The sequence below is a fragment of the Hevea brasiliensis genome, chromosome 8 (assembly GCF_030052815.1).
Source record: "Hevea brasiliensis isolate MT/VB/25A 57/8 chromosome 8, ASM3005281v1, whole genome shotgun sequence".
Lineage (NCBI taxonomy): Eukaryota > Viridiplantae > Streptophyta > Magnoliopsida > Malpighiales > Euphorbiaceae > Hevea > Hevea brasiliensis.
The window spans coordinates 7320296-7336459 of NC_079500.1; the positions used below are offsets into that span (position 1 = coordinate 7320296).

General features: G+C 32.3%; 2 protein-coding genes and 1 long non-coding RNA gene across 3 annotated transcripts in view; 2 read left to right on the top strand and 1 right to left on the bottom strand.

The window, feature by feature from the left end:
* Positions 1-16164, top strand: part of LOC110636714 (uncharacterized) — a 64715-nt gene that overhangs the window by 12526 nt on the left and 36025 nt on the right. Inside the window, exon 4 of the mRNA XM_058150624.1 lies at positions 9388-9975. Coding sequence (XP_058006607.1) covers positions 9388-9975 — 588 coding nt within the window. The remainder of the gene's footprint in view (positions 1-9387; positions 9976-16164) is intronic.
* On the bottom strand, positions 8022-8865 carry LOC110636756 (uncharacterized). The gene is made up of 2 exons (XR_002491393.2): positions 8525-8865; positions 8022-8303 (listed from the first exon to the last, which is right to left on the bottom strand). It is a non-coding gene; the product is annotated as an uncharacterized LOC110636756 (long non-coding RNA).
* Positions 13578-15460, top strand: LOC110671156 (uncharacterized). The gene is made up of 3 exons (XM_058151156.1): positions 13578-14747; positions 14929-15001; positions 15133-15460. The coding sequence occupies exons 1-2, from the start codon at positions 14181-14183 to the stop codon at positions 14956-14958; spliced, it is 597 nt and encodes a 198-aa protein (XP_058007139.1). The 5' UTR covers positions 13578-14180; the 3' UTR covers positions 14959-15001; positions 15133-15460.

A 16164-nucleotide genomic window follows, 5' to 3' on the forward strand; every position in this document is an offset into this window, starting at 1 on the left:
TTCCCATGAACCTTTCTTTAGGTTCATGTTGATGTGTTATCTTTATCTAGGAATTTGACTAGGTTAGGATGTCTATTTAGTCACACTTCCTTCATAACAATTGCTCCTCTATGTTTAAACTTGAATTTCAGTTTTTGAATTACTGAATTTGGGGTTATAGAACTCAAGTTATGGTCAAAATACCAAAGGAATAGTATTTTGGGACAATTTCTGGGTTGGCAGTTTTAGTGACTAAATTTGTGCTAACAATTTGATTTAGTTAAAGGCAAAACTGGGTCAAGTGGTCTTCATGAAAAGTGTAGCTCTATGTCTAAGCTTTCCATTGATGAAATTTTAGGTCATTTGGACCAGTATAGAGAGAGTTATGACCAAATAAACATACTGTTCATTTGGTCATTTTCTGGGTTGGTAGTTTCAGTTACCCAACTTGTGCTAACAATTTGAATTAGTTAAAGGCAAAACTGGGTTAAGTGGTCTTTATGAAAAGTGTAGCCCTATGTCTAAGCTTTCCATTGGTGAAATTTTAGGTCATTTGGACCAGTATAGAGAGAGTTATGACCAAATGAACACATACTATTCATTTGGTCATTTTCTGGGTTGGCAGTTTCAGTGACCCAACTTGTGCTAACAATTTGAATTGGTTAAAGGCAAAACTGGGTTAAGTGGTCTTCATGAAAAGTGTAGCCCTATGTCTAAAATTTCCATTGGTGAAATTTTAGGTCATTTGGACCAGTATAGAGAGAGTTATGACCAAATGAACACGTACTGTTCATTTGGTCATTTTCTGGGTTGGCAGTGTTTGGTCATCCGGGTTTGGGTAGAGAATTGGTCATGATTTTGACAGAATTTGGGCAGGGTTTCTTCTTGAAAAATGAAGGTTTGGATGTCCCAAAACACCTCCAATTGGCCTCATACCAATTGGAGTCACACATTGTCAGTTAGGGTTCAACAAACACACTGGACTCATTGAGTCCCAACCTGCAGAAAATTTGACACTCCCAAAATTCAATCTCCTCCTTCTCCAAACTCCAAATAAGCATACATGTCACTTCTATTATCATCAATCTCAACACAATTAGGTCAAATTCAAAAATGTCACAAAATCCTCAATTTCAAGTGCACAACCCTAATTTCAAACATCAAATGTATATATATAACCATGAAATCAATTCCCACATATAATACCTTGTTAATTAACTTCCCTAACTAAACTAAAACCAACAAAATCCATCATTTTCATGATTCCTCTAGTGCTGCCAAATTCAAGGGTTTCTTTCCCAAATTTTTCTTTTTAATTTCATGTAAATCTTCACTTGGTTTAGCATGATTTTCATGCTTAAAGAAGAGATTAAGAATTTTGAGCACTAACCTTTTTGGGTGTCTTGCCAAACTTCAATTTTTTTTTTTTTTTTTGCTTCTTTTTCATATCTATAGCTTTCTTAGGGTGTAGGGAGTATTTTTTGTAAAGGGAGCTATGAGTTTTGGTGTGAGGAAGCTTGGAAAATCAAGCTTGAAAGCTTGACAAAAATGGTGGACTTAAGGGGCCAAGGTGGGCGGCACAAGGGAGAGGGAGAGAGAAAAGAAGTGGAGGAAGAAGAGGAAGGTGGTTGAGGTTTGTCTTATGTGGCTTATATATTTATATTTTTATTGTACTTAATTTTGTTTTAAATTTTCATAAGCTTATTTTTCTTTTCTTTAAATGCAATAAGTCTTTTTATTTTCCTTTCTTTTCTTTTCTTTCCTTTTCTTTTCTTTCTCTTCCCATTTTCCAAATTCAAATTCATAAAATTAATTTATGTTAATTATTCTATTTCCAAATTTTAAGTTGACATTTAAGTCAAAATTCACCTCTAGGGGTAAAATGACCAAAATATCTTTCATGGTACTCATCGGGTTATTTTTATTATTTTATACCAATTTATAAATTCTCTAAACTTTAATTTATTTTTCTCTAAATTTTTCATATATTTTCTTAACATTTATTTCTTTAATTTATGCCTCCTCACTATAGTTTAGGTGTAGTTCGGACATTTTGGTATCCAAATGACATTAGTCATCGGAACAGTAAAATGTACAGACTACCTTTAGTGAGGGCGTTACAATTCTTTCCCTCTAAATAAAATTTCATCCTCGAAATTTACACAGTGTAAATAATCGAGGGACCGCTATCTCCTTGTCTTTTCACCTTTTTGTGTTATAATACTTTACTTTTTCTTTTGTCTGTCTTATTAATCATAGTTCTACAATCTTATCCTTATCTCGATTTACTATTGAAAATACGTAGCTCTACACAATAGTCCCAAGTCGGTACTGTAATCTGCAACTTACAGCACAAACATCAAGAGCATTGCATAGTCACCACGGTATAATCCCAATAGACAAACTCTTTTTTTTTTTTTTTTTTCAACCAGTTCTGTACTCATCTTCTTTCATCTCATATACAGCCTCCTTCTCATTTCCATCTATTATCTTTGATATGATCCTTTTCAGTTGATAATCTACCATAACCTTATGGTTCAAAGGGTTAGTGACAAGCATGTCATCTTTTAACCCATCTCTCGGTATCCTCTTTTTAACAGGAGATACAATGTATATATAGGGGTGAATATAATTAGGGTCTATCAATACATACTTAAAGGTATTATAATTAGGAAATGTACCTCTGATAACGTCTACCAGATTTGGCTCCTCTCTAGCCATAGCGTACACACGGGGTGCTACTCCAACCTCGGGCCGTTCTGTAGTCTCAGAAGCCCTCTGTGATGTACCAGCTGTCTCAGGCCTCACAGGTCTTCTACCCCTTTGCACTGTCGGGGCAGACCTCTCAGTCGGTGGTAGTGCAGTGGGAGCACTCCCCTGTGGACAACTTCGTATGAAATGATCCGTAGACCCACATCTGAAACATCCACCAGTCAACAGTCGACACTCCCCTCTGTGTATCCTGCCACAGTGGGTACATTCTGGCACTGAAATTGATTCTCTTGTTCTTGTGCACAGGAACTAGCTATAGATACTCCGGTGGCCCCTCCGCCTTATGTCCGCTCTGTGAACCCTTATGCTTCTTACTACTAGTAGCTGGTGCACTAAACTGGCCCTGTCCAGGACCTCTCTTGCATTGCCTATCCTTTCTGGACTGCTCTTCATTTCTAACTCTCTCCACATCATGGGCTGATGCTATCAACAGAGAGAAATCTGTGAAGTGGTGAGATGTCACTATCAACCTGATGTTGTCATTCAGTCTATCCTCAAATCTTACGCATTTATCAACCTCTGCCGGCATCAACTACAATGCATATCCGATAAGTCTCACGAATTCGCTCATATTCGAGACTATCACCGCCTCTGTCTCAATGTGAAATTCTCTCCTTCGGCCTCCAAGTACACATGATCGATGTATTTCTTTCGAATTCAGCCGAGAAGAAATCCCAAGTGATTTGTGCAGTGTACCACTCTAGATCATCACCCACCATCTATATGCATCCTCCTGTAGCGGTGTGAGCACACTCCAAGCTGCTTTGCTCTGCGGTGCAATCGCTATAATACCCTCTGTCCTCTCCACCAATACTCTCTGCGGTGGATCATCATCCTCTTACCTCTGAAGTCAATCGCCCATACTTTCGCAGTCTCTTTAGTGGAGATCTGTATAAGTTCTGTGTGGGGGTGGAGGTGGTCGATGGTGGTGGTGGTGGTGGTGGCTGTGGCTATGGCTGTGGAGGTGGAGGTGGCGTGGTGTGGTGTGGATGGAGGTGGAGGTGGTGTGGTGAGGAATGGCTCAGTGATCTGACGGAATAATTGTGTCATCTGTTCATAGAAGGCTGCTGTGCCTACTCACGATGCACCTCGAGATCACTCTGCTCTACTACCACTTCTCCCCTGACTAGGAGCAGGTGCGTGACTCTCTACTTCCTCGTCTATTTATCTTGGAGGTCCATGCTCTGAAGGATCAGATGCCATCAATCCTATAAAATAGACAAAGAAACAGATCTGCATTAGTGTCACCTCGACTCTATTTAAAGGCCCATGCATGTGATGCAACTATTTCTTTCTATCTATCTAGGTCTAGGACCGCCTAAACCAGGCTCTGATACCACTAAATGTGATGCCCCTTACTCGTCTATTGTATAGCCGAGCAAGAAGTGCCACATTCGGTGCCGGAGCACCCTATCTTGTCTTGTCATGTCTATTGTAAATTTTAATGTCATTTAAATCAGGTAATTTATGTGTAGAAATTTTTTTTTTTTATATCTTATTTCTATGGAGACCCGGACAGATCCTCCTCTGTTTTATTAGCATCTGGCGGATTCCACTATCACCTGTTAACATATTCATAGTCATCTCACATATTTCCATATCATATTCTCTTTTATCATATCATTCACAACTATTTATGAGATCTCAAAATGAAGTGTCATCTATTGCATTCATATGGAAATTCATAGATAATAAATTATAAGTTTTCATTTCAAGTCCAAAATGAAATACATCATAAACTAGTAATTACATCATGACTAAACATAATGAACCAAAATACTAGTCTATACATGGGCCCTACCAAAATCAAAAGACTGGTGAGGTGTCTCTGGACAATGGCAGATCTGATCAGAGCTCTGTCAATGCACTACTGGTGCTACTGCTGCTGGGACTAATCTCTAGTACCGACACGATGGAAAACCAACGCGCTAAGCATAATGCTTAGTGGTGCATAATTTATAATAACAATAATTTAATAATTTGAAACAATATATGCAACTCATAATTTCTGGGTCTTTTACATTTTTATTGCTCTTTGGAAATAATTAACATTATCGGGATCTTTTATGATTACTTATTGTATTTTAAGTCTTAATTAATTTTTTTATCAGTGCCCAAGAAAACCTATAACAAATTATAAAAGCTGGATGCACGGGTGTATACTAGTTAGACAGCCATATGTCTATCCCATACACATCTGTCAGGCACGACGCCAGCTGTAGGGCACGAGACCCGCTGTCAGGCTTGTAAGCCAGAAATAAAGTAGGCACAATGACCAGTAAGTGGGCATATAGCCTGTAGAACAATCATACCAAACATATTTTATCAGTTCATGATTTTTTCGGTAAGCAGTACTGCTATTTGTAGTCCCTAATTGGTATACCAATTTATCCAAACTAAATAAATAAGTCTAGGTATACTATGGGCAATTAAACATTTTTAATTAATTTAGCACTATTCACTATTACTATTTTCTAGTACTGTTCATTGGTACCATTAATTTCATATTAATAGGACATTAGTCCTAATTTACATATTCATATCATTTTTAATATTAAATTTTCCTTATGAGTATTTTAATTATCCTATATAGCATTTTTTCCATGAACCTTTCTTTAGGTTCATGTTGATGTGTTATCTTTATCTAGGAATTTGACTAGGTTAGGATGTCTATTTAGTCACACTTCCTTCATAACAATTGCTCCTCTATGTTTAAACTTGAATTTCAGTTTTTGAATCATTGAATTTGGGGTTATAAAACTCAAGTTATGGTCAAAATACCAAAGGAATAGTATTTTGGGACAATTTCTGGGTTGGCAATTTTAGTGACTAAATTTTTGCTAACAATTTGATTTAGTTAAAGGCAAAACTGGGTCAAGTGGTCTTCATGAAAAGTGTAGCCCTATGTCTAAGCTTTCCATTGATGAAATTTTAGGTCATTTGGACCAGTATAGAGAGAGTTATCACCAAATGAACAATCATTTGGTCATTTTCTGGTTGGATTTGTGTCCCAAATTGTGCTAACAATTTGAATTGGTTAAAGGCAAAACTGGGTTAAGTGGTCTTCATGAAAAGTGTAGCCCTATGTCTAAACTTTCCATTGGTGAAATTTTAGGTCATTTGGACTAGTATAGAGAGAGTTATGACTAAATGATACTGTTCATTTGGTCATTTTCTGGGTTGGCAGTTTCAGTGACCCAACTTGTGCTAACAAGTTGGATTGGTTAAAGGCAAAACTGGATTAAGTGGTCTTCATGAAAAGTGTAGCCCTATGTCTAAACTTTCCATTGATGAAATTTTAGGTCATTTGGACCAGTATAGAGAGAGTTATGACCAAATGAACACGTACTGTTCATTTGGTCATTTTCTGGGTTGGCAGTGTTTGGTCATCCGGGTTTGGGTAGAGAATTGGTCATAATTTTGAAAGAATTTGGGTAGGGTTTCTTCTTGAGAAATGAAGATTTGGATGTCCCAAAACACCTCCGATTGGCCTCATACCAATTGGAGTCACACATTGTCAGTTAGTGTTCAACAAACACACTGGACTCATTGAGTCCCAACTCAGAGAAAATTTGACACTCCCAAAATTCAATCTCCTCCTTCTCTAAACTCCAAATAAGCATACATGTCACTTCTATTATCATCAATCTCAACACAGTTAGGTCAAATTCAAAAATGTCACAAAATCCTCATTTTCAAGTGCACAACCCTAATTTCAAACATCAAATGCATATATATAACTATGAAACCAATTTCCACATATAATACCTTGTAAATTAACTTCCCTAACTAAACTAAAACCAACAAAATCCATCATTTTCATGGTTCCTCTAGGGCTGCCAAATTCAAGGGTTTCTTTCCCAAATTTTTCTTTTTAATTTCATGTAAATCTTCACTTGGTTTAGCATGATTTTCATGCTTAAAGAAGAGATTAAGAGTTTTGAGCACTAACCTTTTTGGGTGTCTTGCCAAACTTCAATTTTTTTTGCTTCTTTTTGGTATCTATAGCTTCCTTAGGGTGTAGGGAGTATTTTTTGTAAAGGGAGCTATGAGTTTTGGTGTGTGGAAGCTTGGAAAATCAAGCTTGAAAGCTTGACAAAAATGGTGGACTTGAGGGGCCAAGGTGGGCGGCACAAGGGAGAGGGAGAGAGAAAAGAAGTGGAGGAAGAAGAGGAAGGTGGTTGGGGTTTGTCTTATGTGGCTTATATATTTATATTTTTATTGTACTTAATTTTGTTTTAAATTTTCATAAGCTTATTTTTCTTTTCTTTAAATGCCATAAGTCTTTTTATTTTCCTTTCTTTTCTTTTCTTTCCTTTTCTTTTCTTTCTCTTCCCATTTTCCAAATTCAAATTCATAAAATTAATTTATGTTAATTATTCTATTTCCAAATTTTAATTTGACATTTAAGTCAAAATTCACCTCTAGGGGTAAAATGACCAAAATGCCTTTCATGGTACTCATCGGGTTATTTTTATTATTTTATACCAATTTATAAATTCTCTAAACTTTAATTTATTTTTCTCTAAATTTTTCCTATATTTTCTTAACATTTATTTCTTCAATTTATGCCTCCTCACTATAGTTTAGGTGTAGTTCCAGACATTTTGACTATCCGAACAGACATTAGTCGTCAGAACAGTAAAATGTACGGACTACCTTTGGTGAGGGCGTTACATTATCAATGAGGTTCATTGCAATCGATGGAATCTATTGGTAATTAATTTTATACAATTTCATAACATAAAATTGAATACCAATTTCCATTGTGAGGCTAGGCTAAGCTCTTACCTAAATTGCTTGGTACTGGTAGGCTAAAGCCACAAAAAATTCAAGCCTTGACTGCATAACAACATATGTTAAGATTGTTTTTAAGCTTATACGTACTATGACTGAACTCCTAAGCTAGTGTATATTTCAAAACAAAGCAATTTGATGGGCTTCATATGGAGGAAACTAGACCATAATAAGTTTCTTGCTCTAAATTAAGGGACCTAAGACATAAAGCATCATGACAGGCTTGAACATAATTTTATATCCTATGGCTCTGCAATTCAAATTTCTTATTATACGTATCGATGAATAATCAATCAAGCCAAAAAATCAATCAATAAACAAAGATTCACAAACACTTACTTTGATTACTATCCAAAAATAATTCCATTACCCAGAGGGGGCAAAAAACTAATATACCCAAAACAAAGTTAATTTTCCTTCAAACTTAAAAACAAAATTTCTTATCTCATCTCCCTCTTTCTCAGAGAACAAGCAACCACAAACTCAAAATTTCATTGAACAAAAGCAAGCAAACAAGCACAAAATACGGCCTGCTCTAAAGTTAGGATTCAAAATTAGTGAGATTTGATCAAATATTTCTTTAAAATGTCAATCGAAATAGCACAATCTAGAGAGGAAATTGAAATTCAAACCTGCAGAAGGACAATCTAGAGAGGAAAATGAAATCCTTTGGGTTCAATCCTCTTTGTTAAAACAGCTCAATATTGAAGTTCACCCTGGTTAGGCTTTTGAATGAGACGAAGCAACTCAACCTTCTTGCAACATGTCCATCAACAATTACCCAGGAAATAGATAAAATTAAAAAGAAAAGAAACAAATAAGTGAAAACTAAACTAGCCCCCACTCTCAACTTCGTTGGGAAGCTGGGTTTCATGGTCCGTCAAGATATGCCGGAAGTATAGAAATTAGAATGGCAAACAAAGAATCGAAATAAAACAAAGAAATAAGAACTAAATTGAAACTTTACCATCAATACCTTAGAGGGGCTCGGTTTCACAAAGAAAAAGGAAAGGCTTAGGGAGTGAACAAGAGAGAGATATAGGAAGCAGTGACGGCTACGACTATCACAGAGAGAGAGAGAGAGAGAGAGAGAGAGAGAGAGAGAGAGAGAAGGGGAGAGAGAGTCCACTTCAAGTTCAAAAATAAGAAGGAACAGAAGGACAAAAGATGTAGAAATTAGGTTTTGTGACCCTCTAATCAAAACTATCTAATTTTTAAATTAATAAAATGATTGATTAACAATAGATTTTATTAATCATAAAAAAACTTTTAATTTAATTTAATGATGGATTTTATTAATTATAATATAAAATTTAATTAATTTAATGATGGATTTTATTAATTATAAAATAATTTAATTTATATATTGCCGTTAAATATAGGAATAAAAGTTTTATATTAAAGAATTTTTCATCACTAATTTCATCATTAAATGATATGCGAAATCGCCGTCGAATTTAATTGGCACTTGAGAATATTTAGTCATAATTGCCAAATGGAGCACAAAATTGTCACCATAATTAGCAATGGAAATGGTGACAGTACTTTTGTATTGGGAAATTTTCAGTCATTAATTTAATCGCTAAATGGTTTTAAAATTATATGGTTCTTCAGCTTTCTATAGTTATTTTCATTAAATAAATTAAATCTTTATAAAATTATGTTACTTTTGGCTAGCATAATTTCTATTTTGTTAATAATTGCTTTCATAATTAATTAGAAAAAAAAATGAATTCTAATATTCCATGAATAGGAAATGGCTAAACAAAATTCATGCATGATTTGGATCCATTATTATTCAACTGCATGTGTCAATAATATATATATTTTGTTTTACAGGATATAGACCAACCGAGCACATCTCAAAGGAACAATAGTACAGAAATTGAGCATGCCCAACTTCAATCTATGGCTGGACCAGTAGAAATGATTTCTATATTATTTCCATCCCTTTGCCAACGACTATCAAATTTACAAAAGCTTATATTGGAATCATGTGGTTTGTTAAAAGTGGCTTTCCCTCCCTCTATAGCTCGACAATTGGTGCGGCTTAAAGAGTTAACTATCTTTTTTTGTGATGAGATAGAATATATTATTGCAGAAACACAAGATGAAGAAAAAGACAAGAGAATAAGCAAAATAGTGTTTCCCAACCTAATTTTGCTTAAACTTTTTAGCCTACCAAAGCTGATGGCTTTTTGTGCAGACAATCATATTTCTTTTGATTGGCCCTCATTAGAACGCTTTACATTGGATCATTGTCCTAAAATGGAGAAACTTTGTTCTGCAATTCCAGACTCATCTACATTGAAGAATAGTTTTGATCAAAGTGGTCTCAGTGGCAAGGAAGTCATGTATCCAACAAGCTCAGTTATTCAACAGTTAGTAAGAAGAGGAAGAAAGCAAAAAGATGTTTCCAACAAAGAGGTATGTTCTTAAATTTTTAATTATTAATTATTTAGAATATATATATATATATATATATATATATATATATAAAAGGATTTGAGTTTGATATTTTCAAATGTTTTATTTCGAAGTAAAATTTACATTTATAAAAATAAAATACATATTTAAATGGACACTTAAAAAAATCACGATCCGCTCTCCATTTTATACATGTATATGATCCTTGTTAAAGGTTTAGAATTAAAAGAATTGTTTGATAATTCTCTATTTAATTAAGGAATATATGTATACACAAAATTAATTTGAATTTACTTAAACAAAGGAAAAATAGATCATTGTTTCCATTTGCTATAATTTTGTATTAGAATTCAAATCAATTCCACTAAATTCAATTGAAATAATTTAAGTAGTTATTTATTATATATATTGAAGTAATAGAGTCTGTTTCAATATCATTATTTAAAATAATTGAAAAGTAATTTAAAGATGGATTTTATTAATTATAATATAAATATTAAATTAATTTAATGATAGATTAATCACAAATTTTATGAATTCTAAAATAATTTAATTTTTACATTGTCGTTAAATTTATTAGGGACGGAATTTTTATATTTAAGAAATTTTCATCACTAATTTTATCGTTAAATGATGTGCAAAATTGCTGCCAAATTTAATTTGCACTAGAGAATATTTAGTTGATAATTATGTTCCCAAATGGAGCACAAATTGCCCATTTGGTTAGCAATGGAATTGGTGACAGTGCTTCTAAATTTTCCGTCATTAATTTTATAGCTAAACGGTTTAGGGTTGTTTAGTTTTTCTATAGTTATTTTCATTAAATAAATTAAATAATTTCTATTTTGTTAATAATTGCTTTCATAATTAAAAAAAAATGAATTCTAAGATCCCACTCATGAGAAATGCCTGCATAAACTTCATGCATGAATTGGATTTATTATTATTCAACTGTGTAATAACATATATATTTTGTTTGACAGGATATTGAACAGCAGAACACATCTCGAATGAATAATAAGACAGAAATTGAGCATGCCCAACTTCAATTTACAACTGGACCAGTAGAAATTATTTCTATATTATTTCCATCCCTTTGGTTACTATCAAATTTGCAAGAGCTTAAGTTGAATAAATGTGGTTTGGTAAAAGTGGTTTTCCCTCTCTCTGTAGCTCAGCAATTGGAGCAGCTTAAATATTTAACCATATGGGATTGTCCTAAGGTGGAATATATTGTTGCAGAAGTACAAGAAGAAAAAAACAAGAGAATAAGCCAAAAAGTGTTTCCTAACCTAATTCGGCTTCATCTTTCTGGGCTACCAAAGCTGATGGCTCTCTGTGCTGACAGTCATATTTCTTTTGACCGGCTCTCATTAAAATTCTTTACATTGTATAATTGTCCTAACACGAAGATTCTTTGTTCAACAATTCCAGACTCATCTACATTGAAGAAAAGTTTTGATCAAAGTGACCTCAATGACAAGGAAGTCATGTGTCCAATAAGCTCGATTATTCGAGGGTTAGTAAGAAGAGGAGGAGAGCAAAAAAATGTTTCCAACAAAGAGGTATGTGCTTAAATTTTTAATTATTGATTATTAATTATTTGATAGATGAGTATTTAGAATAAATATTATTATTAATTTGAAATAATTTAAATTATTAATTATTATATATATTAAAGTAATAGAGTCTGTTAATTGAAAAGTATTTAAACCCTTTTACTTTCTTAAGATATTCTTATTTATATGGAAGAGTATCTTTAGTTTAATTGTAATAGTGCTCTCCATTAAATCAATTAAATTTTTATAAAATTATATCATTATTAATACAATTTTTATTTTTAATGTGTATATTAATTTGAAAAGAATGAAATTCTAAAATTTGTTATATATATAGTTGTTTTAATATTGTTATGTCATTAAGATGATTTTATATAGAGTTAGAAGCCTTACACTGACAATAGAAATGAATGAATTATTCCTTAAAAAAAGAAAAGCATCATGATGAATTAATTATATCAACTATTATTCAACTGTTTTTATTAATTTGGCATTATTTCAATCTAAGTAATGAACCAGCGGAAATGATTTTTATATTTTTTTTAAAGATTAAATCTTAATGGCATTTAGTCAATAATATCTAAAACTAATCCTCACTGTATTATAAATGTTTATTAAATGTTAATAATATAATTACGCAAAAACTAATTCGAATTATTACCTAATTGTCACAATATTTAAAAAGAAAAAAAATTACCTTCCATCGACTGCGTTTCAAAACTGTGTATTGAAGAATCACAGCTTAAGAATCACAAGATTTTTTTTTAGTAATCTCCAAAACAGTCAAACCTTAAGTTCAAATTTTAGTCATAATCAATTATAAAAAAATAAAAATAAAAATTCATTTTAAGTATTTAAATAGCTGCATAAAATTTTAAACCTAAATTTCATTAACTAATAATCATTTTTATTTATAGCATTAATTTTATTTATATATATATTGTTTTTTCATATAATTGTCTTTACTATAAATGTCTAACAGAAATGTATTAACGTTGAAAATTAGTTATACTATTTTTATAAATAAAAAAATAACATTTTTTGAATAACATTATAAGTATTTTGACAGTTATTTAGCCATTTATAGTAGAGGTTAGATGGCAAATCGCTTTGATTAAGTTGAATGAAATCATTATTAAGATACTATATACAAATAATTCTAGATCGATTTATGAATTGTTTACTTTAGTTCAAAATGTTAATTATAAAAAAAATAGTTTAAAAATTAATTATTTATTTATTTGTCAAAATAATCAAACTCAAAAGAATTAACTTTTTATTAAATCATAAGAGTTATTGAATCGATCAGTTCATGTTATTTTAAATGGCATAAATTTTTGCATCCAATAAAAAATTATCGATTTATTTACAAAAGCAAAACCATATTATTGAAATTTGTTGTCAAATAATGTTTTGTATTTTAACACAATATATATGTTGATTTGGAAGGTTTCATTAATTAAGAATCAAGAGGATCCATCTGTTAGCCATATTGATGAAAAGACAGAGACATATTATGCATTTCCATCCAAATTGATTGAAGGGTTGCAAAATTTGCGAAGGCTTGAAATTAATGCTCTTGATTCAGTGGAAGTGATATTTTCATTCGAGGAATACCATGCTACTACTGGAGTACTCAATTCTATGGAAGAGATGCGTTTCCAGAGGTTATCAAATTTGAAGCAAGTATGCGTCAAGATTCCACCAGAAATCAAAGCCTTTCAAAACCTACAACAGTTGATAGTAGAATCTTGTGACAATTTAATAAACCTTTTCTCACCTGCCTTGGCCAAACTTCTAGAAAAGCTACAAGAAATAAAGATTACTAGCTGCAAGATGATGGAGGAAATTATTGGAAAAGAGGATGAAGAAAAACAAGAAGAAAGCATGCAAAAAATTGTGTTCCCTCAACTAAGCTCTCTGATTTTTGGGAATTTACCCAACTTCAAGGGTTTCTACAGTGGGATTTATGCTCTTGAATTGCCAAAGATACAGAAACTAAAAATATTTGATGAGAAATGCACTGTGAATGAATCGGTATGTTCTGTTTCTTAATAACTTTACTCTGTAACACTCTCTTAATTAAATAATTATAATTCTAGTCTCATTAAAAGTTGTCAACTCCCTTTTTATCAATAATTAGAATTGATTGGTGAAAAATCACATTGGCTTTTCCCATAGTAAGGATTTTAGAATGTAGTTCTAGTAGGCTACATCTAGAGATAATTAAGAGCTAATTTTCACACAACACTATATAAAATTCTAGTAAGTAAAATAAAGAGAGTCTCCACACTACTTACCACTAGGCCAAAGACCTTTTCTGCAAGTTATCATTTTGTACAATCAAGTTCACATATACGTATGTAACATTTCACATTCTCCAATTATAGTAATGAATTTTTGTGTTTAATTGTTTATTTGGTGGCTATGATATGATGAGCACTACAGGTGTTGACAAGATTACTCATCCGTCGCAAGAATACTTTGAGAAGGATAGAGGATGGCCAACCATCAGATGGTGATTTAAGTAATGTGCGTGTTTTGGATGTTGAAAACTGTCAAGACTGGGTGAATTTGATTCCCTACATTTTGATAGAATGTGTTCAAAAGTTGGAAGAGCTTTCTGTGGTCAACTGCGGTTCATTGATGGAGATATTCGATTTTGAAGGAGTGAATGCTGATGGAGGAAATGTTGTAACACTCTCTCACCTTGAAAAAGTCCGGCTATCAAAACTACCAAAACTTGTGCACATATTCAACAAAATTCCAAAAAATGTCATTGGCTTTCAGAAGCTGAGAAAGCTAAAAGTTGATGATTGCGACAGTTTGAGAAACATATTATCAGTTGCTGTGGCTAAGTGTCTTGTACAACTCCAAAAACTATACATAAGTAGTTGCTCTATGTTGGAGGAAATAATAGTTCCGAAAGAGGATGAAAAAGAAGAAGAAGCAAGCAAGGATATAATTGTGTTCCCTACACTAAAGTCTCTGACATTTGAATGGCTACCCAGTCTCAAGAGTTTCTGCAATGGGATTTACGCCCTTGAATTTCCATTATTAGAAAATTTGATGTTTAGGGAATGTAATGGGATGAAGACATTCTCTTATGGATCATTAAGCATGCCAAAGCTAAAGGAACTTAAAATAAATGATGAGAACCATCAATTAATGGGAACTCCAGACCTTAATTCAACAATGAGTCACTTGTTCAAGGTATGATCCATTTCCTAATAGCTTTTACTCTTCCTCAACCTAAGCTTTGTCATATGTATGGTTTAATTTTTCGCCTTTTTTTTTTTAACATTCAGCTTGCTTTCCTTTAGTTTTGATTAGTGAATAACCACAGTTGCATATCTCACGAATTTCTTGCTTCCATGAGTATCACAAATTTCAGGCAAAGGGCAAAGTGGTATTGAATCCTTAAACAGGAGTGATGCTTGACAAATTCAGCGAAGACATGAAAAAAGGTACTTGGTCAAATTATACTACCAAAAATCATTAGTTCTTAGTCCCAATAACTTTTAATTGGAATTTTGTATACTAGCTAGATCTCATGATTGTATTGCTGAGCTGTGACTTATCTTTGCTATATTTTCAGGGAGATTTAGAACTCTGGGACTGCTGGATCCTTGCTATTGCTCTGGTTTCCTCGGACTTGTTTGTTGTTTCTTTGGGCTTCCTATTCTTTTGGTGGTCTTGGTGCTGTTGGTGTCGTGTTGCCGCTTTGTTTTTCTTTGGGTTTGCTTTGTTTTTCTTTGGGTTTGCTTTGCTGCTCCTTGATGTGCTGCTGCTCTTGGAACCTGTTGTCTGTTGTTAGTTATGGGTCCGCTGACCTGACCTTTGATCATTTTGCTGGAGCGCTTTTGCTTTTGTTTTGATGCTATTATGTTTATTTGCTTCTTAGAAATTTCTTTTCATTGCTTTTATTTTTTGTTTTTTTTTTTTTTTGTAAGAATTTTGCACTTTTATCAGTTTTCACTTAGCAAAATTACTCTGGATTCATTGAGAAAGCCTAATGGCCGGGTTTAATTAAGTAATTTATGCTAAGTTTTTCATGATCTTTTATCTTAATAACTTCAGTTGCTTATTAAAATAATACCTTTAATTGAATTTAAAAATGAACTTAAAATAATTATCATAATATTAATAATTTTAAAAAGAAAAATTATTTTTTAATATATGCATTTTGATGAAATTAACTATTTAGTCTTTCTATTTTTAAAAAATATACTATTTAGTCTCTTTATTAATTTTTCTATTAGCCAATGAATTTTAATATTAGTAAAACTATTATTTAGTCCATCTATTTTAATATAAAATTAACCCATTAATTTTTGTATTTTAAAAAACATAAATTTAACATCAGATACTGACTTGAGAAAAACTTAAAAATACATGATATTTTTTTATCTCTCTGATATAAAATACTTTTAAAAATGAAATATATATGATTTTAGCCTACATTTAATTTTAAGAATTAAATAGTTGAATTTTTAATTTTTGTACTATTATATTATGAACCAACACTTTAGTGGAAGCCAAGCTAGCATGGCTACATTATGTCAGCCAATATTCCATGTCATCAATTTAAAAAAATAAAATAAAATAAAATCCCAACACCTCAAAATGC

Bases quoted from the DNA above. Each gene is read 5' to 3' on its own strand.
- LOC110671156 (XM_058151156.1), top strand. From the start codon at position 14,181: ATGGAGATATTCGATTTTGAAGGAGTGAATGCTGATGGAGGAAATGTT. The intron at 14,748-14,928 runs GTATGATCCATT...CACAAATTTCAG, and splicing joins CAATGAGTCACTTGTTCAAG to GCAAAGGGCAAAGTGGTATT.